This window comes from Daphnia pulex, chromosome 1 (genome assembly GCF_021134715.1).
Source record: "Daphnia pulex isolate KAP4 chromosome 1, ASM2113471v1".
Taxonomy (NCBI): domain Eukaryota; kingdom Metazoa; phylum Arthropoda; class Branchiopoda; order Diplostraca; family Daphniidae; genus Daphnia; species Daphnia pulex.
The window spans coordinates 1,152,122-1,176,245 of record NC_060017.1 but is presented as its reverse complement, the minus strand read 5'-3'; the positions used below and the strand labels follow the sequence as shown (position 1 = coordinate 1,176,245).

At 42.0% G+C, this 24,124-nt stretch overlaps 1 protein-coding gene across 1 annotated transcript; it reads left to right on the top strand.

The window, feature by feature from the left end:
• Positions 1-241: 241 nt before the first annotated feature.
• Positions 242-790, top strand: LOC124192385. Its single transcript, XM_046585628.1, has one exon. The coding sequence runs from the start codon at positions 242-244 to the stop codon at positions 788-790; it is 549 nt and encodes a 182-aa protein (XP_046441584.1).
• Positions 791-24,124: the final 23,334 nt, after the last annotated feature.

The following is a 24,124-nucleotide window of genomic DNA, read 5'->3' as shown; positions in this document are numbered from 1 at the left end:
GCAAAGGCAATGCTAGAAGAGATTGGTACTAATTACATCACAATCGATCACAATCAACGGTTCGATGAATGGTAACATCGATACACTTCGTTATGAAATCGCAAACTTTGCATCAAGTGTTTCTTTTACTGGTGGTCGTAAGTATGTGATTCTAGATGAGGCAGACTATCTGAATCCCAAATCTACACAGCCCGCTCTTCGTAACTTTATGGAAGAGTTTTCAAATAACTGTGGCTTAATTATGACCTGTAACTTTAAGAACAGGAACATTGAGCCGTTGCATTCTCGTTGCAGTGTTATCGAGTTCGCTGCTACGATGGGAGATAAGCCCAAGCTTGCATCCCAATTCTTTAAACGTGTGTGCACCATCTTGAAAGACGAAGGAGTTACCTATGATCAAAAAACTGTGGAAGAGCTTGTAGAGATTTACTTCCCTGACTGGCGCCGAGTCCTTAATGAACTACAGCGTTATGGTACTACTGGTAGTATTGATGCTGGCATTCTAGCAAGTAAGTCAGGTGATAGCATTGGTGTCTTGATCCAGTTGATGAAAGACAAGGACTTTACTGCTACTCGTAAATGGGTTGCTGAGAATGTTGATGTAGACTCTGCGGTACTTTATCGCCAACTCTACGACATTCTTCCTAGTAAGGTAAAGAACACTCAGAGTATTGCCGATGCCATTATCATTCTTGCTGACTACCAGTACAAAGAAGCTTTTGTGGCTAACACAGAAATCAATCGAGTTGCTGCCCTTGCCACTCTTATGGCAGAAGTTGAGTGGAACTAATGGTCAATCTTTTGGGACAACACTATTTCTCGGCCGATGAGATAGCTGATAGATTGTTGGAAGTAAACTTCAAGCATTTTAGAATTGCTATCAAACCTGATACTATCCAGGGCTTTGAGTTGTATACCGAGGACGATATTCTCAGAGAGCATGAGACTTGCCATTATAATGATGTTGGAATGTACTCGATACATAAAGCGTCTCATTGTCTGTATGTTGGCGAGTCTGGGCGAAGCATTGGCACACAATTAAGCAGATGGATAAAGGAAATCAATCAGAAGTCTCGACCAGATGAAAATCATTCGGCAGCTAAGAAGTATCGGTCTATGTGGAGAAATGATCTTAATGGTATGACTGTTAGAATATATCCATGTAAAGAACAAGGCGCTATTAGTAGAAAGCAGATAGAGCAGTCGTTGATCAGGAAACTGAATCCACTACTGAACGTGAGGGGAATGTCGGCATGAAACTCGTATCTAAACTTCTAAATAGACAGGAACGAAAGTGCCTTATCTGCGAGAAACGCCTAGGTAAGAACTTTGTTAAGGTGAAGTACTCATATGAAGGCGGTGTTGGCACTGCTTTTATCTGTAGTGGGTGTGGAGATGAGCTAGAAAAGAATCGACTGGAACGGGAGAATGAAAATGACCTCGCCGTTTGATTATGTAAACTCTATCACTACCACTAAGTCTAATATGATGCGTGACAGTGAGAATGACGTACTGTCCGAAAAGTCTTATGAGCCTTGGATTGTAAACAAGGCTTTATCTTACTTTCCTGATACGATTCTTTATTCCAATCTGATGAATCAATACCACCACTTGGATAAACGTCCCCATGCAGTACGAGTGTCTTATAAATAGCATTAGGCCTAAGAAGCGATTTGCGAAATGGGTTAAGAATGCTAGCAACGAAGAACTTGAATTGGAATGTGCTTATTATAAATGTAATAAGATTGTCGGCCAAGAATACCTGTCTCTGTTGTCTAGTGACCAATTATGTGTCATAAAAAGACAACAAGACACAGGTGGTATTAAAAATGAATTTAGTAGACAGACTCGTAGAAGTAAATCTGCCAAATGAAGAAAGCTTTCTTAAAGTAAAAGAAACTTTAACTCGAATTGGCATTGCATCTAAAAAGGAACAAAAGTTGTACCAGTCTTGCCATATCTTACATAAGCAAGGCAAGTACTACATTGTACAATTTAAAGAACTCTTCATGTTAGACGGTAAAATGAATGACTTTTCTGAAGAGGACAAGGCACGTAGAAACACCATTGTAGCCCTTCTTGGGGAATGGGAATTGACTAAGGCTGTTGATTCAGCATTGATCGCAGAGCCTAGTGCCCCGCTATCACAGATCAAGATTCTTCCTCACAAAGAAAAAGGTGAATGGGAACTAGTTGCCAAATATTCAATTGGTAAAAAACGGTAAACAAAGGACTATATTATGAAAATCGACGAAACTTATATAATCAATTCGCAGTATCCTTAGGGAACTATCACTTTCGGTAACAGTAATTATGCCTTCACTCCAACAATTACTGTATCAGGTGACAAGATTGAAGTCTTCAAGTTGTTTTCTGAAGCGCATTTACCTGAGTTTGGAACTGCATGGGCAGCATGCTTTGATCTAAAAGCGTCTTTACGTGTAGGCGATAGCATCACGTTGTATGATGCGGATAACATTAAGCTTGAATACGCCTTGAGAGAGGTAGACCAGTATCATGGAGCTATACTACTTGGTTCAAAAGAGCGAGTGCTTGTTCCTACTGGACTAATCTTTGACCTTCGTTCCGATCAATCTGTTCGTATTCATCCACGTTCAGGTCTTGCACTGAAGCAAGGCATTACAGTTATGAACTGCGAAGGCGTCATTGATGCTGACTATGTTCAACAGACGTATGTTATGATCTGGAACACTTCGAACTGTCCAATCGTTATTAAAGATGGCGACCGTATTGCACAGGCCAAAGTTGTCAAGAACCCAACTCAACCGACATTCGTTGTAGTTGATCAAGCTCCCACAGCTAAGACCAATCGCACTGGTGGTTTCGGCTCCACTGTAATTTAATTTTGTATACATAATATTGAGTTGCCTTCGGGGACTCAATTTTATAAACCTTGCTTTATAGGAGGATTTATGACTTATATTCAAACACAATATGATCCGTTCACTAGCGTAGGATTCGACAGAATCTTTAACCGTATGGCTGCAATCCAGAATACGGCACAAAAAGCTACACCATACCCACCTTACAATATCACTAAAGAGAGTGACACTACTTACATCGTAGAGATGGCAGTTGCTGGCATTTCTCAAGATATGGTAGACATCACCGTCAAGGATGGAGTACTCACTGTTAAAGGTGAAGTGAGCGAAAATGATAAGAAAGAGTATCTACACAAAGGTATTGCGGCACGTGCGTTCACCAGAACGTTCACGCTAGCAGATACCGTTGTCGTTAGAAACGCATCTATGGAGCATGGCATGCTTCGTATTTTGCTAGAGAATGTAGTACCAGAAAAAAAGAAACCTCAACGAATTGCAATCAATATGCCTACTCTTACTAGCCCTGAACTGCTAACAGAGTAAACACGGTGGGAGGTAACCCCTCCAATTTTAACACATCACAGGAGAAAATATGTTTAAATTAAATAACATCGTCGATAGCAATGTCGCATTTGTAAATTCGTTTGTTGACCTAAAGGTCGTTGGATGGAAATCTTACGAAAGGGCACTAAATGCCTATAACTTTGGCTACTACTCTAATCAACTCACTAAAGCCACAGAAGGCGTAGAGAAGTTGGCAGATACCATGAAGAAGACAATGGAAAGGACAAAGAACTATGTCTAACAAAAATCCATTTGAATTTCGTGCAGAAATGCTACACATGGCTAAAGATTACATGGACCGCCAGTGGGAAATGAATGTCTCGTTCACACAACAAATGTTTGAACAAGGTAAGAAGACTGCCGAGGACATGAGTAAAGGATTAGAGCCATATCCAATGAAGGACTTGATGGCGAAAGCCCAAGAGTTCTACGGATTCGTATCTAAGAAAGACTAAGAGAAGGGGGCGAAAGCCTCCTTTTCGCTTGACAACACCTGAAAAGTGTGTTACTATACATTATTAACTGAGGACTTATTATGAAGCACATTGAAAAACTGCCAGAGTTGTATACAAGAGACACTAACGGCAAGATCCGAGTTTGGCAAATCCAAGTTGGCTATTCCAACGAAGACCACGCAGGCACCAGAACTATCAGTGGCCTACAAGATGGTCAGCCTGTCACAAGCGGATGGAATCTGAGTGAACCCAAGAACGTGGGCAAGGTCAACGGTACTACCTCGTACACGCAAGCGCAAGCCGAAGCCAAAGCAGAGTGGGATAAGCGCATCGAACGAGAGTTCTTTATTGATATCAGTGAGGTAGACTTCTACGATAAGTTTGCTCCTATGCTTGCCAATGACTACACAAGACGTCCACAGAGCCAAGGCTACAGTCAGCCTAAGCTTGATGGTATTCGTTGCGTAGCTAATGCCCAAGGTCTCTGGACTTGAAGCGGTAAGTTGATCAATAGCTGCCCTCACATCTGGAAAGACGTTGACCCATTCTTCGTAAAGAATCCGAAGTTGGTACTTGATGGCGAACTCTACAACCATGAATTGAAAGAAGACTTTAACAAGATTGTTAGCCTGGTGCGTAAGACGTAGAGCACCCCGGCTGATATCGTAGAGGCAGAAAAGCTTGTCCAATACCACGTGTATGATATGTACGACGGCAAAGATACCAAATTGTCTTTTGCCCTGCGAAGCGAAGCACTTGGTCGTATGTCACCACTGTGGCACTTCCTGAAACTTGTACCTACTGTTTGGTGTGACACTCAAGACCAGCTTGATGAGAAGTACGGCGGGTACATGACTGACGGCTATGAAGGTCAGATGGTTCGTAACGATACGGCATATGAGAAAAAAAGTTCTAATAGTCTGTTGAAGCGTAAAGAGTTCATCACAGAAGAGTTTCCAGTCGTCGCTGTTGTCGAAGGTCAAGGCAACTGGGCAGGGTACGTTAAGCGATTCGTACTCCATATGCCTGACGGCACTGAAGTTGGTGCCGGTGTTCGAGGCAGCCAAGCAGAAATGAAGACCCTATTAGAGTCGAAAGTGACTCCTGATTGGGCAACACTTCGATACTTTGGACTTACACCCGACGGTGTACCAGGGTTCCCTGTTGTCGTAGACTACGGCACAGGCGAAAGAACTGACTAATATATTTGACTTTTTGTTTCTCATAGTGTACAATATGTGTGTTACGTATACTGTGAGCAACACTTTTACATCGGAGCACTAATTTGAGTTTTTACACTTGCGTAAACCGCTATGGCAACAAGATGCTGTACCGTGGCTACAATAATGATGGTCAACGAGTACAAGGTAAGTACCCATTCAAGCCGACTATGTTCCTTCAATCAAACAAGCCATCTACTGAGTGGAAAGCACTTGATGGTAGTTCTGTTGAGCCGATTGAACTAGAGTCGATGAGTGAGGCATCAGACTTTGTTAAGAAGTATGAGGACATTGATAACTTTAAAATCCATGGTAACGAGAACTTTGTTACACAGTTTATCGGCGACAAGTTTCCTGGTGTCATAAAGTATGACCTGAAGAAGATTGAAATAGGTAACATCGACATTGAGGTTGCCTCTGATGACGGGTTTCCAGAACCAGGTCAAGCTAACTATCCTGTCATCTCTATTGCGTATCGAACTAGCCGTGACGGCATCTATTACGTATGGGGCTTAGACAGCTATGATGCAGGAAAGACCGAACTTGACCTGCAGTGTGACTTCATTCGGTATGTCCGTTGTCAAGATGAAAAGGACCTGATGTTGAAGTTTTTGACGTTCTGGTCGCATAATTGTCCTGACATCATCACTGGCTGGAATATTCGATTCTTTGATATTCGGTACCTGATCAATCGTACAAATCGAATTCTTGGTGAAGAGATAACTAAAAAGTTTTCTCCATTTGGCATCACGAAGTATCGCCAGATTGGACTCAAGGGCAAGAACCTTGATGCATATGAAATCTATGGTGTGCAACAGGTTGACTACTTTGACTTGTTCCAGAAGTCTGGCTATTCTTATGGTTCTCAGTCGTCTTACTCACTCGACCACATTTCGTCAGTTGTCCTAGGCGAGAAAAAGCTATCGTATTAAGAATACGGCAGCTTGCATACACTGTATAAAAGTAATCACCAGAAGTTCATCGACTACAACATCCGAGATGTTATGCTAGTTGATAAGATTGATAAGCAAACTGGCTTGATGGACCTAGCACTGATTATCGCCTACAAGGGTGGTGTCAATTACATGGACACATTCGGCACTGCTGCTATCTGGGACTATATCATCTATCGCTATCTCCATGAGCGAAAGATTGCCGTGCCTCCTTCTCTACATAAACCCAAAAGTGATTATCCCGGCGGTTACGTTAAAGACCCAGTGGTCGGCATGACCAAGAGGGTTACCTCGTTTGACTTGAACTCGCTGTATCCTAACCGGATTGTCCAGTACAACATGTCGCCCGAGACATTGCTGAGTGGCCCAGGTGACTTCACGGCAAGTTGCGTTGACTACTACCTTCTGAATGACATTGATCCAGAATTGCGAAGCCGAGATGTCGCTGTGGCGGCTAATGGCTCTATGTACCGTAAAGAAAAGCGTGGCATTATGCCTGAGATTATCGTCGGGCTGTACGATGAGCGTAAGTCGGTCAAGAAAGAGATGTTGAAGCTAAAGCAAGAGTACGAGGAATCCAAAACCAAAGAATTGAGTCGTGAAATAAATAGACTAGAGAATACTCAGATGGCTATTAAGATTTTGTTAAACTCTCTTAATGGCGCTCTGGGTAATCAGTACTTCCGCTATTTTGAAATGCGGATTGCAGAAGGTATTACATTGTCAGGTCAGCTATCAATCAAATGGGCTGAGAAGGCGATGAATGAAGCCATGAATGGTATCCTTAAGACCGGCGATAAAGACTACGTTATTGCCATGGATACTGACTCGCTGTGTGTCAATATGGGGCCACTGGTAGAAACCGTTAACCCAAAATACCCTGTGAGTTTCATCGACCAATCTTGTGAAAAGAAATTCGTCCCAATTCTGACCAAGGCTTATGACAAGCTATATCAAAAGATGAATGCCTACGAGAGTCGAATGGTTATGGCACGAGAAGCTATCGCAAACAAAGGCATATGGATGGCCAAAAATCGATACATTCTAAAAGTTTACATCAACGAAGATGTCCAGTACGCCCAGCCAAAGCTTAAGATCATGGGCATTGAGGCTGTTAAGTCTTCTACTCCTCAGGTGGTACGAGACAAGTTTGTTAAGGCGTATAACATGATGTTGAATTCTACCGAAGCGGAGTTGCAGAAATTCGTTGCAGACTTCTTTGATGAATTCAAGACCTTACCTGCCGAAGATATTTCATTCCCTCGTGGCGTGAGTGACATCGAGAAGTGGGAAGATCGACACACAATTTACAAGAAAGGTGCTCCTATTCATGGGCGTGGTGCGTTGCTATTCAATCAGCAACTAAAGAAAGCCAACTTATCGCAAGAGAACATCCGAAATGGTACTAAAGTTAAGTTTTGCTATATTAAAATGCCAAACCCTCTTATGGAGAATGTGATTGCGTTCACACAGTTCTTACCAGAAGAGTTTGGTCTTAACCAGTACATTGACTACGAGACACAATTTAACAAGACGTTTAAAGAGCCCTTGGAGTTGGTATCTAATGCCATCAAATGGAAACTTGAACACGTTAATTCACTAGAAAGCTTTTTTACATGAAAAACGAAATGTTTGATTTTGGATTTACGGCAGTTGATGAGGACAAGTCGACTCCCGTACAACAACTTAAATCTGCCGCCACACAAGTGGAATCTAACGCAGTGGTAGCCCAGTCTAAGCTTGATAAGCTGTATAATGCTATCGTGCCACTACTGAACAATCTTAAAGCCAACCCTGAAAAGTAATACATCCTCTGGCCTAACCGCAAAGAAAAGATCGAGGCTTTTGAGAAGAAACTATTTGACATTTACAAAGGTTGATGTTATAATGGACAAATTGCAATTTACTATAGAAGAATGAAATGTCATCATTGATGGAAAAACTAGCCAAGAACTCTACGATCAAGTTAACTTCGGCTATCATGGACTCGATGGTCTTTGGTAAGAAAGATATGGCACCAACACCAGTGCCTATGATCAACGTAGCCTTATCAGGTCGTGTTGACGGTGGCTTAGTGCCTGGTCTGCTGATGCTAGCAGGTCCTTCGAAGCACTTCAAATCAGCATTCGCATTGCTGATGGCTGCCGCATATCAGAGGAAGTATCCCGAAGCGGTCATTCTGTTTTATGACTCAGAGTTCGGTACACCACAGGCATACTTTGAGTCATTTGGTATTAACATGAAACAGGTTGTTCACACTCCTATCACCGACGTTGAAGAACTGAAGTTTGATATCATGAAACAGCTAGAAGGTATCACTAAGGATGATAAAGTCTGTATCGTTATCGATTCGATTGGTAACTTAGCATCCAAGAAAGAAGTGCAAGATGCAATGGACGGTAAGTCTGTAGCTGATATGTCACGGGCAAAGCAAATGAAGTCCTTGTTCCATATGATCACTCCTCACTTGAACCTGAAAGACATTCCTCTTGTTGCCGTTAACCATACGTACAAAGAGATTGGCTTGTATCCTAAAGATATCGTTTCTGGTGGTACAGGTGCTTACTATTCTGCTGACGCTATCTGGATTATCGGTCGTCAGCAAGAGAAGGCAGGCACTGAGATTATGGGTTACCACTTAATCATTAACATCTAGAAGTCTCGCCATATTCGTGAGAAGTCCAAGATTCCAGTTACTGTCACATTCGAAGGCGGTATCTCTAAGTGGTCTGGCTTGTTGGAAGTGGCAGAACAAGGCGGTTACACCACTAAGCCTAACCTTGGCTGGTATGAAGGTGTTAACCCTAAGACTGGTGAAATCCTGACTACTAACAAGATGAGAGCTAAAGAAGTCCTTGAGAGTTCTGAATTCTGGTTGATGATGTTTGAGAAAACCGATCTTGCATCCTACATCAAATCGTGTTATACTATAGCATCAGGTCAGATGTTGACTGACCAATCCAATCTTAACGTACAGGAAAATGATTTAGATGATTGAATCCACCGTTCTTGCAGGTCTACTGCATAACGAAAATTACATGCGTAGGGTAATTCCCTTTCTTAGCGAGGAGTACTTCGGTGACTTCGCTGAGAAAACGCTGTATAAAACAGTTGCTAGTTATATTGAGACGTACAACGGTGTTCCTACAAAGGACTTACTGAAGCTCGTCATTGGAGAGAAGACCACCCTTAACGACGACCAATTCAAGGCTATCGTTACGCTAATCGACTCATTGAAATATGATGATAAAACGGATATGGAATGGCTTGTCGATACAACAGAGAAATTCTGTCAAGACAAGGCAATCTATAATGCCGTTCGTGAATTCATTGTGGTGCTAAATGGTCACCATAAGACATTAGATAAGGGCTCCATTCCTGATCTATTGTCTAAGGCTCTTGGTGTATCGTTTGACCAGAGTATCGGCCATGACTTCCTTGAAGATACTGAAGCACGATTCCAGTTCTATCACACTAAAGAAGACAAGGTGCCATTCGACCTAGAGCTATTCAATAAGATTACCAAGGGTGGCTTATCTCGTAAGTCACTATCTATTGCTCTTGCAGGCACTGGCATTGGTAAGACTTTGTTCATGACCCATTGTGCAGCCTCTAACCTTATGAATGGTAAGAACGTGCTGTATATTACTATGGAAATGGCAGAAAAGAAGATTTCAGAGCGTATTGATGCCAACTTACTGAACACTACCGTTGCCAAAGGATGTTTATGAGAAACGTATTGTCCGAGTAAAGACAAAGACGACTGGTAAGCTAATCGTGAAAGAGTTTCCTACTGCTAGCGCTGGGTCTGCTCACTTCAGGCACCTACTGAATGAGTTGAAGCTAAAGAAGAACTTTATGCCAGATATCGTCTTTATCGATTACCTGAATATCTGTACTAGTTCTAGGATGAAAGCTGGCGGTAATGTGAACTCTTACACTCTTATCAAAGCAATTGCCGAAGAGTTGCGTGTTCTAGCCGTAGAGTTCAACGTTCCAGTTCTCAGTGCTACCCAAACGACTCGTACAGGCTATAGTAGTTCTGACTTGAACCTGGAAGATACCTCAGAATCTTTTGGTTTGCCAGCTACTGCCGACTTTATGTTTGGTTTGATATCTACTGAAGAAGGTCTAGGTCAGTTGATGATAAAGCAGTTAAAGAACCGTTAGGGTGATAACAATACCCTCAAACGTTTCGTTATCGGTATTGATCGGTCAAAGATGAAGCTTTATGATGCCGAAGACTCTGCCCAATATTTGGTCAGTGACTCAAAGGCCTCTGCTAACAAAAGTTCATACGTAGATAGGACTGAGCCAACTTATGCGAGTGATGATAACATCATATCGTATCGGTCAAAGCAAAATAAAAAGCCCAACTTTGGTGGACTAAAATAGAAACTCGGCACCCACATAGAGTAAAAGGCAACGAAAGCTGCCTTTTACATGTTTGCGTGACTGGGAGGAACCCCAGCTGCATCTAATAATGCTTCTCCAGTTATTCCTGCTGTGAGTTGTTTTCTAACGTTTACACTTGCCTCTTGTTATTACACATTTACACGCACCCAATATTTATTTATATAAATCAGGTTTTCGCTTGACAACTTCTTCGGAATGATGTATACTGTATTTCTGTGCATAAACTACATGGAGTTAAATTATGGAAAATAATCGATTGGAAAATTTGGTTAGTGAGGCGTTGCAGGAGGCTCGTATTCTTGAGTGCGCCTACGATGTTTATAGTGAGGACAACGTGAAGCAAACAGCGGTGCGTCTTTCTGGTGCACCGCTTCCTTTTGTCAACCTAGTCTATAGTCAATGGAATAGGAGCGCATTTGCATGACTATGCACATGATCAAAGGTGTGTACGCACCCGCAAGCAATCCAAAAAAGGTTGACCTTGCTCAGATGGAGAAAGACTGGAGACAGCATAGCAAGGACATGCGAAAGCAGAATATGCCATGCCTTCAGTTCAATACTCTGCAAGACTGCATTGCATTCCGAACCGGTAAGGTGAAGTCCAAGAAGAAAGCATTCGAGGCATACGTGCCAGAGAAGACTAGGCTACGGGACGAAACGTATTACCCAAGTCATACATCGCCTAATGACTCAAGTGCCGGCCTTTTGAAAGAAAAGCCTGTCTATTCGGGTGACTACATGATTGGCATTGCAACGATGCATAAATCCAACCTCGTGCCAGTTGGACGTGGAGATAATCCTAAAGACTATACCACGATGAGACGTAGTTGACTTATGTATAAATATGTAGATATAACTATTGGGTATCTACATGACAAAGACAAATGAAGCATTTCAGAAGATAGCCGACAACCTGAATTCTATGATTAAGTCAAAGAATTATCAGGTTGCTCCTACGTATCCTAAAGGCACGACTGGCTCAAATGATAAACGCTATCGTGAGTATAGACTCCAGCTTATCAATAAAGAGCAAGATACCAGTGTGGCAGTCATTGAGCATTTAGGCAATCAGCTTAAAAAGGACTCAAACATTAAGCTCCTGAAGTTTAATGATATTTCGCCTAACAGTTCCAAATTTCCTAGTTACTCATTCACGTTCGATGACCAGATGTATGACATCATCATTGCCCGTGGCGCAAACTCAGGCGAAAAGTTCGAGATTCGAACGGTAAAAAATCTAGACCAGTTTTTTAAGATACGGCAAGACAGTGAGATGTCAAGTCTCATCAACTAGATGAATGAGGCGCATACGCCATTCGCAAATTCAGAAATCGTTTCAGTGAAGCAAAGGACTGGTCCAACAAGAAAAGAGGGCATACCCATTGAAAAGTTAGGCGCTATCATTGGCGATATTGAACTAAAGGATAGTAACGAGGAGAAATGGTATATATCACTCAAAGACGTTAAAGGCAATACATTCAGTGCTTATTCAGGCGCTGCCTCTCTATTCAATAAAGATGGTACGCTACAGCCGAACTCTGCTGGCGCTGATTTATTGAATTCGTTTGGGGTTGACCTGAACAAGGTTCAAGCTTGATTCGATGAGCGTGGCAATATAAATAAGCTTAGACCAAAGATACCAGTTAAGAAGGCAAACCAAGCTGAGATTGAAAAGATATTCAATAGGGCATGGGGCATGAATTATTTCTACGTGCGACGATTAGTCAGTGGGTGGAAAGTATTCTGGTTAGGTAAAGAGAAGATGAATAAGCTATGTCGTGGAATAAAGGTCGACGCTATACGCTACCCAAATAAAGATTCAAAACAAATTAGTATTCTACACAGTAACAGTTTTGAGGATTACCTCATTGAGATTAGAAACTCTAGTCGAGGAGAGTATCCAAATGATACGAAATTTAAGGTAAAAAATTAATGCAACGTTTAAGTACATACCTGATTGAAGAGATGTCCACATGGAGCATCTTGAGGACAATCTGCTTAATGCAGGAGTCGAAGGCGCAAGGCAGTCTATCAATTACGTGCATTGCGTGATATGCTAGCAGGCAAGACTGTCTCTAAGGTAAACGTCACAGTCAAATGGGATGGTGCACCAGCAGTATTCGCAGGCATCGATCCATCTGAAGGTAAGTTCTTTGTGGCAAAGAACGGTATCTTCAACAAGAACCCAATGGTCTATAAATCAGATAAAGACATTGATGATGATATCGCTAAGGGCGATCTGAATACAAAAATAAAATTGGCACTGAAACATTTGCCATCTGTGAACATTACAGGAGTGATACAGGGTGATTTCTTATATGCGAAAAAGGATCTCGGCAAAGTTACTATCGATGGAGAACCGTATATTACTTTCCATCCTAATACCATTGTTTATGCGATACCAGCAAAAAGCCAGCTTGCTTCACAAATCATCGGATCCCAGATCGATGTGGTTTGGCACACTAACTACAGAGGTAAATCTTTTGAATCAATGTCAGCAAGTTTTGGAGAGGAGATTGCAAGTGGTCTCAAAAAGTCGAAATCGGTCTAGTAGACGCTGTTTACAAAGACGTTTCTGGTACTGCCAACATGACAGAAGATGAGACTGCCGAAGTAACTGCGGTTCTATCTCAAGCAGGTAAACTCTTGAACTCTATCGATAAGTCTACCTTTGACGGCATTACAGAGAATGAAGAGTTGTTAACCCGAGTTAAGACTTACGTCAATACTAAAGTACGTGCAGGCGAAAGAATCACAGACCCTTCAGCATTCGTAACAGGATTAATGGAATTCATCTACGACTACTACCGGAAGGAAATGGATAAGCTTAAGACCGATAAGAGTAAAGACGCTACAGCCATGAAGCGAAAAGAGATTCTATCATACTTCTCTAATACTCCTAAGGCACAAATCATCGCATTGTTCCAGCTGTATAACCTAATCGTTGATGCAAAGTTAATGATTATCAGAAAGCTAGACAAAGTAAAGACTGTTGGCACGTTCCTAAGAACCGCTGACGGATAAAAAGTCACAGAGCAGGAAGTATTTGACCATATCGGTAAGAATGCGGTAAAGCTAGTTGATAGACTTTAATTCTCTAGAGCCAACTTTAACTCTGATGTAATTAAGGGATGGCAGAAATAATGAAAAAACTATTAACAATTTTAATCGTAAGCGTTTTGACAACAGGAGCATTCACTAAAGATGTTGTCATGAATGAGAAGTGTTGTCATAACTGGAAGATTACCCGTGTCATTGATGGTGATACAGTGGCATTCGAGGCTAACTTCTTACCTAATCCAATCAAAAAGGAACTAAGTATCCGTGTCTATGGCGTTGATACACCAGAAAAAGGATTAAGAGGTCTATGTGATAAAGAGAAGGCAGCGGGTGAAGCCGCTTCTACTTTTATTAAGAAGCTAGTCAAAGAAGCAAAGACCACTAAGATTGCCATTTGGGATTGGGATAAGTATGGTGGTCGAGTGCTAGCAGATGTTATACTAGACGGCAAAAGTTTACTTAAGCAGTTAATTGATAATGGTTATGCCCGTGAGTACTATGGTGAGGCAAAATAATCATGGTGCAACTGATTAATGATATCATAGAAGGTCTGGCAAGATTTGGATGCGGGCTTGCTGGCATTCCATATCCTTACGAGGACTCAGAAAACGCCTGTGATAAATAGTAAGTAAGCGCATTGCTTACTACACATCACAGGAGTTTTAAATGAAATTTTTACGTAGATTGATTTAGACGTTATTGGTAGACTATAGAAAACATAAAGCAGAGATTCGCAGTAACGGAAAGTTGGGATCATAAATATCAAGAGGTTGTCAGTTAAGCAGGCCTAGCCTGCTTTTTTTTGGTATCAAGTAAAGGAGAGTCTCACATATGAAATTAATGCATTTGAGCGATATGACTAAACAAGAGTTAGTCGAATACGGCAATATCATTGGAATCAAATTAGAGTCTAAGCTTACTAAGGCGGTAATGCTTGAGAGGTTGGCTGCATCTCCTGTTAGTGCCGAAGAGAAGAGAAAGAATGATGCACTTGCTATGCTAGAGCAACTAGTGAATGAAGCTCGAATGGAACTTTAAAATTTCATAAATATAACGAGTCGGTGACTCATTTACAGTAAACATTGTAGTTAGGCTTAGGTAAACCTACGGTAAGAGGAAATAATGAATAAAGAATTAGAAGACGAAAAGGGTCTCGAAAAGGAACCCGCCAAAAAGAAGAGTTTAAAAAAGTCAACTGAGGACGAAGTTCTCAACAAAAACTCTATCGAAATTAATCCAAAGATGAATGAAGCTACCTCTAGGACTGTCGTCCTTGGTTAGGGTAGAATGAATCCAATTACCTCTTGCCACGAAATTTTGGCCAATAGGATCAAAGCCGTTGCTAAGGCAAATAAGGCTACACCCATCATCTATATCTCGCACAGTCAAGATGCGAAGAGGAATCCACTAGCATATGATGACAAAGTAATGCTAGCTAAAAAGGCATTCGGCAACATCATTCAAAAGTCTAACTCCAAGACCATCATCCAGATCATGAAGGAACTTGAAGACAGGTTCGACAAAGTTATCCTTGTGGCAGGTGATGACAGAGTTCCCGAGTTCAATAAGCTACTAAACAAGTACAACGGCTCAGAATACAACTTCAAGGAAATTGAGATTGCTTCTGCTGGCAGCCGTGCCGATCCAGATAGCGATGATGCTAAGGATATGTCGGCAGCTAATATGTCTGCCTCTGTTATGCGTAAGCTTGCTCCTCAAGGCAACATTGAAGAGTTTAGAAAAGGTTTACCTAAGGGCCTACAGTCTGACTATAAAGAAGTGTATGACATGGTGCGTGGTGGTATGAAGATTGCTGAGATGATGGAAGAAGAAGGCAGACTGACTGAGGCTCTAAATGTATCACAGAGACGCAATAGATCCCTCATCATGCGTAAGTACAGAGTGAAGATCGATGCCGCCCGCAGACACCTGAGTAAGAAGCCTGCAACTATGGAAAAATTGAAAGTGCGTGCCAGAAAGGCAGCTTTCAATATCCTTCGAAGAAAGCTTGCGGGTAAGATGGGCGAAAATTATGTCAACCTTACTCCTTCTGAAAAGTCGATGATTGACCAAAGAGTTGAAAAGCGAAAAGGTTCAATACTAAAGATCGCTACAAGACTTCTTCCTAACTTACGTAGAACCGACCTACAGAGATTGTCGGGCACAAGTAAGTCGAACGAGGATTCTTCCAAAAAAGAATCGTTTGATATGGACTTTGAGCAGTTCTTAGATGAGTCAGTGAATCAAGAATTTGAGGCACTCTTCGAGGAAAAAGAAGCAGTTCCTGAAATGAAGCAGTCGGTGTACACTAAGCGCTATCACCAGATGTTCAACAAAGAAGGCACTATCAAGCTTGATAAGCGTTTTTGTGCATTCCGTGCAAAGAAGCTAGAAGAAGGCAAATCGCTAGATGCAGTTTCGAAAAAGCACAAAGATGAAACAGAGTCGATGACCAAGCGACATAGTGCCCTAAAGGCCGATGCTTCGTGATATCAGAGCGAAAGAACAAGAAGAATTTGATACAGACGAAGCACTGCTAAGATTTATTGAAGAGACTACGAACGATATCTACGATTCCATATTACTAGATGAAGATAAGTCAAACGAAGGTCTAAAAGATAATGCAGAGAAGTCTGGTATTTGACTTTCTAATGTAAAGAAGGTTTATGATCGTGGCATAGGCGCATGGCAGACTAGCCACAGACGAGTTACAATACCGCAACAATGGGCATTCGCACGAGTGAACTCATTTATTACTGGCGGTAAGACTCGCACCACAGGAGATGCATAGCGGCACTAAAAAATCTGTAGAAGAAGGCAGTGGGCCGGGTCTATGGGCTAATATCAAGAAAAAAAGAGATGCTGGTATTCCTCGTTTGAAGCCAGGTCAAGACGGCTATCCAGATACTCTTAACATCAAATAAGCAGGCGGTGCAGGCGACGAAGGCACGAATGGGCTAGCTAAGAAGTACAGGAAAGAGACTTCTGGTCAATCGGTGACTGAAGCTTCAGAGAGAATTCTTCCGAAGGGAACATCGGTAACTGTCGTACACAAAGGCAAACAAGTCTCTGGTAAAATCGTTAGATATGACGCAAGGAAAAATGGATACTCGAATGCGTATGTAGTCGATGTAGGCGGACCTGAATCTATATTCGTTCCTGCCGCTAAGATTAAAATGGAAAGCGTGACAGAAGAAGTATCGCAACAACAGTTAGGTGACCTAGAGAAGTTTGCTGATAGATTACTTGCTAAGTTTAAGATCGACGTAGAGTTTACCCGACGTTTAACCGACTGCGGATCGTATGAATGATGACCGCAACAATCCTCCTATCACTGTAGGCGAATTACAAAAAGTATTTAAGAAGATTGCTAGCAGTAAGGGCATCGAGATTCGCCAGAACCCCGACATCGAAGCAGTTCTTAAGGACATCCAAAGTGACCTAAACCTTCCTATCGTAATCAACTACGACAAGAACAAGGATGAGTTTGAAGTGGTCAACAAGACTATCATGCGTAAGAAGAACTTTGGTGCCACTAGCAAAGTTATCAAGCTATGAGGAAGTTTAGCTCGTTTATTCGTGAGTTCAAGGTAGATATGCCTGCGGCAAAGGACACTCTGGGTATTCTTAGGGATGAGATGCCTCAGGTAAAATCCGATGACTACGATGCCTTGATTGCCCATTTACAAAAGAACGGCATCAAAATGCAAAAGAAGAGTGTTAAAGCTAGTACTCTAAAGGCAAGCCAAAAGAACTTCAACTCCGACAAGATCGTCAAAGCCATAGGAAATATCAAGACTTTAGGTAAGGCAAAGCCTATCATTATTAGCTCGGATAACTATGTGATTGATGGTCATCACAAATGGCTGGCAGCAAAGAACGTTGGCACGAACATCGATGTTATGCAAGCAACCGCAAAGGTAGATGAGTTAATGAAAGACAATTATTCTTTCCCTGAATCATTTACTAAAACTATAAACCAATAATAAGAGGATTAATATGAACTTTAAAAATGGAACTGATACGGCAGAGTTTACAGAAGCTATGCTAGCTCAACTGGTACCCACAAACAAAGATGCTGGTAAATGGCATACTGCTATGTGCGCTATCTTTCCTAAGTATGAAATCAATACAGCGGCTCGTATTGCTGGCCTTGTTGCACAGTGTGCCCACGAGTCTAATGAATTCAAGACTCTTGAAGAAAACCTGAACTACTCAGAAGAGTCGCTAAAGAAGGTGTTTGGAAGATACTTCGGCCCAGGTAAGCGTGACGCTAAAGAGTACGCAAAGAATCCAGAAAAGATTGCTAACTATGTGTACCAAGATGAGTTCCGTACGGCAAAGATGGGCAATACAAAACCAGGTGATGGTTGGTTATTCCGTGGTCGTCGACTGAAGCAATTGACTGGTCGTGATAACTACGCCGCATTTGGTAAGACTGTTAATATGACCGCAGAAGAAGCCGCTGTTTACGTAGCAACTGAAAAAGGTGCTATTGAGTCTGCTAGCTGGTTCTGGAACACTAAGAAGCTAAATGCAATTGCAGATACAGGCGATATCGTCAAGATGACAAAGATTATCAACGGCGGCGATATCGGACTAGATGATCGTAAGAAGCGTTTTGCAAAAGCACTTACTATTCTTGGCGCTGAAGCCTTTGCCTCACCAATTGCAGCCGTGGTTGCAGCCGCTACCGCAGTTGTTACAAAAGCTCTAACTTCTTCTGACCTAGACTTATCTACTACACTTACTATCGGTTCTACTGGCGACACAGTAAAGGCGCTACAGACTAAATTAGGTATTGGTGCAGACGGAGCATTCGGTCTAGGCACAAATCTTGCAGTGAAAGCTTGGCAAGCAAAGAATGGATTAGTTGCTGATGGCGTTGCCGGACCAGCTACACTAAAGAAGATGTTCTCATAAGGAATTAAAATTAAAAACTTTTCTCAATTTATCGTCGCTGAAGCAAAAGATCCCGCTGAGTATGATCAAGAGGGAGAGATGGCAATTACGCTACTCCATAACATCATCGATGCCGCTGAAGACCTGATTGCTATGCTCGATGATAGCGAGAATCTTCCTGAGTGGGCACAAGCAAAGATTACAAAGGCCGAGGACTACCTAGACGGTGTTCGTGACTACATGGCAAATCTTGACGATGATGAAGAAGAGGATGATGGCGAAGATGATTAAGTTCTCTACATACCGAAAAGAGTCAGTGGATGCTATCTGCGAGGAATGCAACCTCGATGACGATATCATTCTTGAGGAATCCGAATATGAAGGTCGTAAGGTAACACTTAACGATCCTTTAAGATTACCAGCAGGCTCTAAAAAGAAGTTCGGTGTGTACGTTAAGAATGAAAAGAGTAATGTAGTCAAGGTTATCTTCGGTGACCCGAATGCAGAAATAAAAAGGGACGATCCAGATAGACGTGCCTCATTTAGTGCTAGACATGGTTGTGACAACCCTGGTCCAAAGTGGAAAGCAAAATATTTGAGTTGCTATCAATGGCGTGCGTCCGCCAAGATAGACAACTGATAAATAGTATTAATAGATTAATTAGGAGAAACAACATGTTAAAGAAACCCGAACAGATTAACCCATTACCATCAGGCATGACTGATGCGTTCTCAAGAACTTTAGCAAGACAAGGATTCGTTGCTCAAGCTCCGGCACAACAACCAGCGTCAGCAAAACCGCAAGTCGTATCAGAGGCAGTCAAAGAAGTGCCACCGTCTGACATAGCAACACCTCCAAACACAGTCAAGGGTTCAATGAAGCACCAACTAGGCATTGGTCTAGACTTGAAGCAAATGGTGCAACATGCCAAATCTAAACGTAAGATCGATATGGATGGTGACGTAGACAAGCTAGATAAAACTACTCCTGATGAAATCACTGGCGCTGAGAAAAAGGATCAGACTCCAAAAATGATGGCAAAGTATGCTAAAGAAAAGCAACATACTAAGGTAGGTAATGCTTTTGAAGCCCATCAAGGTGGTTCATTCAAGTGTGATGATCCAGAGTACACCTCAAAGGGTATGTGCAAAGGGTGTGGCAAGCCTCAGCAAATCAAAGAAGCTCTAGATCCAGTAGATCCAAAAACTGTACATAAGCCACTCTTGGCCCGTAAAAATTAAGACATCGACAACAACGGCAAACTAGACGACTCGGATAAATAAATCCACAAGCGCCGTCAAGCTATTGCAAGATCACTAGCGATTCACGAATATGCATTACATCCAGATGCCCACAAAGTTTTAAAGCACATCAAACCTGAGCATCAAGCAAAATATAAGCCAGACTTAACTAAGAAGCACTACACTGGTAACTATGCAGACCGTGCCGCTGTTATCAAGGCTGCACAAAACGCTGGTCACCTAAATGAAGATGCCGAGCTAGAAGAAGGATGGGACGATATGCTGAAGGCAGCTAAAGAGCGTAATAAGCCTCAGCCAAACGGCGGTGCTGGTAAGAAACAGGGCAGTGCCTACGGCGGTTCAAAGCAGAAGGATGCTCCTGCTTCTAAGAACGAAGAAGTTGAACAGATTGATGAACTATCCAAGGAAACACTTGATTCATACAAACACAAAGCTGAACTATCTATTCCTAAGGATGATAGAGCATATACTAATCGTTCAAAAGGTATTGATAAGGCTGAAAAGAAGATGAAGAGTGAAGAGCTACATGGTGATCAGCACAAACTTGATAAGAACAAGAATGGTAAAGTTGATGGCTTTGATTTAGCGCACCTTCGGGGTAAAAAGAAAATACAGGATGGTAAGCTAGCTGAAGAAGTTAAAGTTGGAGACAAAGTTAGCTTAGACCATCCAATGACTGCCGCTCCTGGTAAGACTATGAAGAAAGTCGGAACGGTCAAGAGAATCGTAGACGATACCGCTCACCTTAAATCCTCAACAAAGTACGGCACATTGTCATATGAAAAGAAGGTAAGCGAACTTAGAAAAGAAGAATTCGACTTAGAAGAAGCTGCCAAAGGACATACTATTGAGGCACATGGTGTTAAGGGTATGAAGAGTACTCCGTGGCGCAAGACCTTTAAGCACGAAGATCATCTAAACGATTGGGCCGATAAGAATGACGCCAAAGTTCGTGGTACTAGAGATGTTGAAAAATCAAAGATTAAAGAAGAGTTAGAGGAGGGCAAGTATAGCGATGATGACTGGGTAATCATGAAGAGCGGTGGTACTATGGATAATCCTAAGAAGGACACCATCGTTGGATATCGTAAAGCAGGTAAGGGCGCATACTCAGCACCTAAGACTGAGCCAGGTAAAAAAGCAAAGAGAATCAGTGTTGCAAAGCAAAAAGGCTATGCCATTAGTGTTACCGAAGAGACTGCCGAATTAGCAGAAGCTCCTAACTACAAATTATATCACACTACGTTCTCTGCCGCAGTTCAGGAAGCTATGGCCGTTGCTAAGAAGCAAGGCTATGAGGTAGACGAAGAAGCTTGGCCAAACAAAGTTGCTACTGGACCTAAGAAGCCTATCAAAGATAAGACCAACTCGTACTCTATTGACATGAAAAAAAATCAAAGCCCTACTAAAAAGAAGCTTCAGATTCAAGTATACAATATGGGCGAAAAATACTTACGTGCAGAAAGTTATAAATAAATAATATCCATTTAACAAGCGATCCACGATTCAAGTAGACCGAAATCCCGGAGCGGCTTTCCAGATCTAAATCCGGAAAAGGTCTTAAAAATATTTAAAAATATAGGCATGTTTGTCTTCGCACGCCGGATTTACCTGCGTTTGCAGAATGACAAAATTTCCATCCGTTTAGGAGTTATTTAGCTCTGAAGTTTGGGTTTTTTGAATTTTGTCAGAAAGTGGGGGGGCTTTGACATCCATTTTCGGAAAAGCGGGGGAGCTATGGAAAAAACTAATTTTTTAAAAAGGTTTATTGTATACTCAACCACCGAAATCCAAAAGGAATTTCCTTTCCGGATTTTATTGGTTGAGATATGACTGATTTAGTGAATGGAATTTAGTGAATGGATAATTTAGCTGGTTTCCCTCCCTGGCTTGCAGCCATGTTTTCGTACGGTCCGCTGCGCTCCTGGTGGAAGCCAGCAGAAGGTCTTTTATATCGGCCTTCACATTAGACCCATTGCATTTATACAGGCCTTCATATATAGTGAACCCAGATTTCTTATTGGCCGATGTATAAGACCTTCTGCTGGCTTCCACCAGGAGCGCAGCGGACCGTACGAAAAAGACCTTTTCCGGATTTAGATTTGGAAAGCCGCTCCGGGATTTCGGTCTACTTGAATCGTGGATCGCTTGTTAAATACATGAGAAACAAAATGGCACTTTGGGGAAATAATGACACCAAGTCTGTAACTGGCACACTAAGTTTTACATCAGGCAGTACTGCTGTTACAGGTGCTGGCACTCAATTAAATACTCAGTTAGCACCTGGTCAACGTATCGTTGCCACTGGTGGACAATATCAAATCGCTAGCATCGAGAGTGCTACCGCCTTGACACTAGTTTCGAATGCTACAGCTACCTCGACCACTGAAACGGTGACTGCAAATGAGAAGCCTGCATATCTAGACAGTTCTGACGCAAGTGCAACATTTGGTGTTGACGTAGCAGAAGCGGCAGCTACACCAACACTGACACAATCAGGTTGGGTACTACAGACTACCCGCAGCGGTGGTCGTGCTGGTCGTGTTAGCTTCGAAACACTTGTTGGTATGAAGACGATTTCAGGTGATGCTGCCGATGACGCTGTATTACCAGACGCTTAATGAATAAAAGGGCACTAGTGATAGCATTGGTGCCCTTTGTATATTTTGGTTATAAATAAACTCGAGGCAGCAATTATGCCTAGAAAAAATAATAACTAAGGTGAATAAACTATGAAACTTGAGGAAGACAGCTTTTTGCTGTATGCTGCCAAATACTACGACACACGGATGGCTGCATCCGCTGACGAATTCTATGATGACCTTAAACGATTTCAGCATTTAAAGAGACTGTTTAAGTGATACGAGGAAGATGATGATCTAAAGGTTAGATTAATTCTGAATCACTTGACTGTAATATATAACAGCTTTGGCGCAGAAGCGACACCGATGTTATTCCTGAAGCTCGAAGATTATCATAAGGCACTTAAGCCTTTTGTGATTATGTTAGGCTATATGCCTGAAGTTGTAGAATATGGCAGTCATAAAACTATAAGTTCAGAGATACCTTTAGATCCAAAAATTGTAAAAGAATAAAGAGAGTTATGATTGTAGACCTATTTCTAGTCTTCCAGTTTATTAAACGTCTAGGTACACCGTTTAATGAATGGCCTGCATTCAAACTAGGCATCATCGATGAGAAGGGCAACCAACTAATCAAACGTGCTGACTTCACTAAGCGTGATCAGAAGGATGCATTCGGGATCTTTGATATCATGATCACGAAACTCAAGCGACTGCTAGAGAAAGTGCCCGGCGGTTCAGCACGCATCGGATCAAATGCCGCTGCCTTTTACCTGATTAAAGAACATGACGAAATTCAAGCTCAGGGCGAAATGCTTACCGAAGAGCAACTAGAAGAAAAAATAACATATTATATGAACTACGCTAATAAGGACGACATCAACTCCTTATTCGAGTCGATTGTAGACGAAGAGGCTCCGGCTAATAGTGCAGGTAGCGGAAACATTGCTGGAATAGGTGTCGGACCTCAGGGAGAACCAGGAGTTACTCCAAACGCAATGGCTATGTATAAGAAGAGTGGTAAAATTCTGAAGCGCTTCAAAGACACAATTCCATTGACAAACAACAGAGGCTGATATTGCAGAAGACGCATTAAACTTGGTGAGAACTGACGTGGAAATACTGAAGAAAGATGTGTCTAACATCCAGGGACTTTTGGGCAGGATTGATAGTGCTATTGATAAGATTGCAGACGCTAGCAATGGAATCTCTAGAATCCTGGCAGTACACGATAACCAGATTAAAGACAATGAGTACGAAGTTCTAGAACGAAAGAGACTTGCCGAGAAGGAAACTGAACTTCTACACAAGAGGATTTCAGAGAAAGAGGCAGAACAACGTGCTACAATTGAGAAGCTCCATGCTGACGTTATGGAGTTCCTTGAGGCTCCTGATGCCAGAAGCCGTAACTCTTACGAAGAACTTACTGTCAGGGTAGGCTCATTAGAGCAGTGGAAGTGGGTGGTAGTCGGTGCGGCCACCATCGTTGGCTTCCTTATAGCAGAATTAGGACTAATTAGTAAATTTTTGTCTTGACATTTCCTGAATTCCTTGTATAATAGGCTTATCGTCTAAGTATATTGGAGCTATTGTTATGAATGTTGTAGACTTGAAGTTTGCTGGTATCTTATCTACTAGGTTAGAAAGGTACTCAGTTAAGGCTCATTCGCCTTACAGGGCAAACGTAAGGTGTCCTATCTGTGGTGACTCACAGAAGAGTAGACTCAAAGGACGAGGTTGGATCCTAGAGAAAGACAATAGTGCTATCTTTTACTGCCACAATTGTCATGCATCTCTTAGTATAAGGAACTTACTCAAGTTCGTAGACCACAACCTATTCAATGAATATGTCGTAGACTTTGCCCT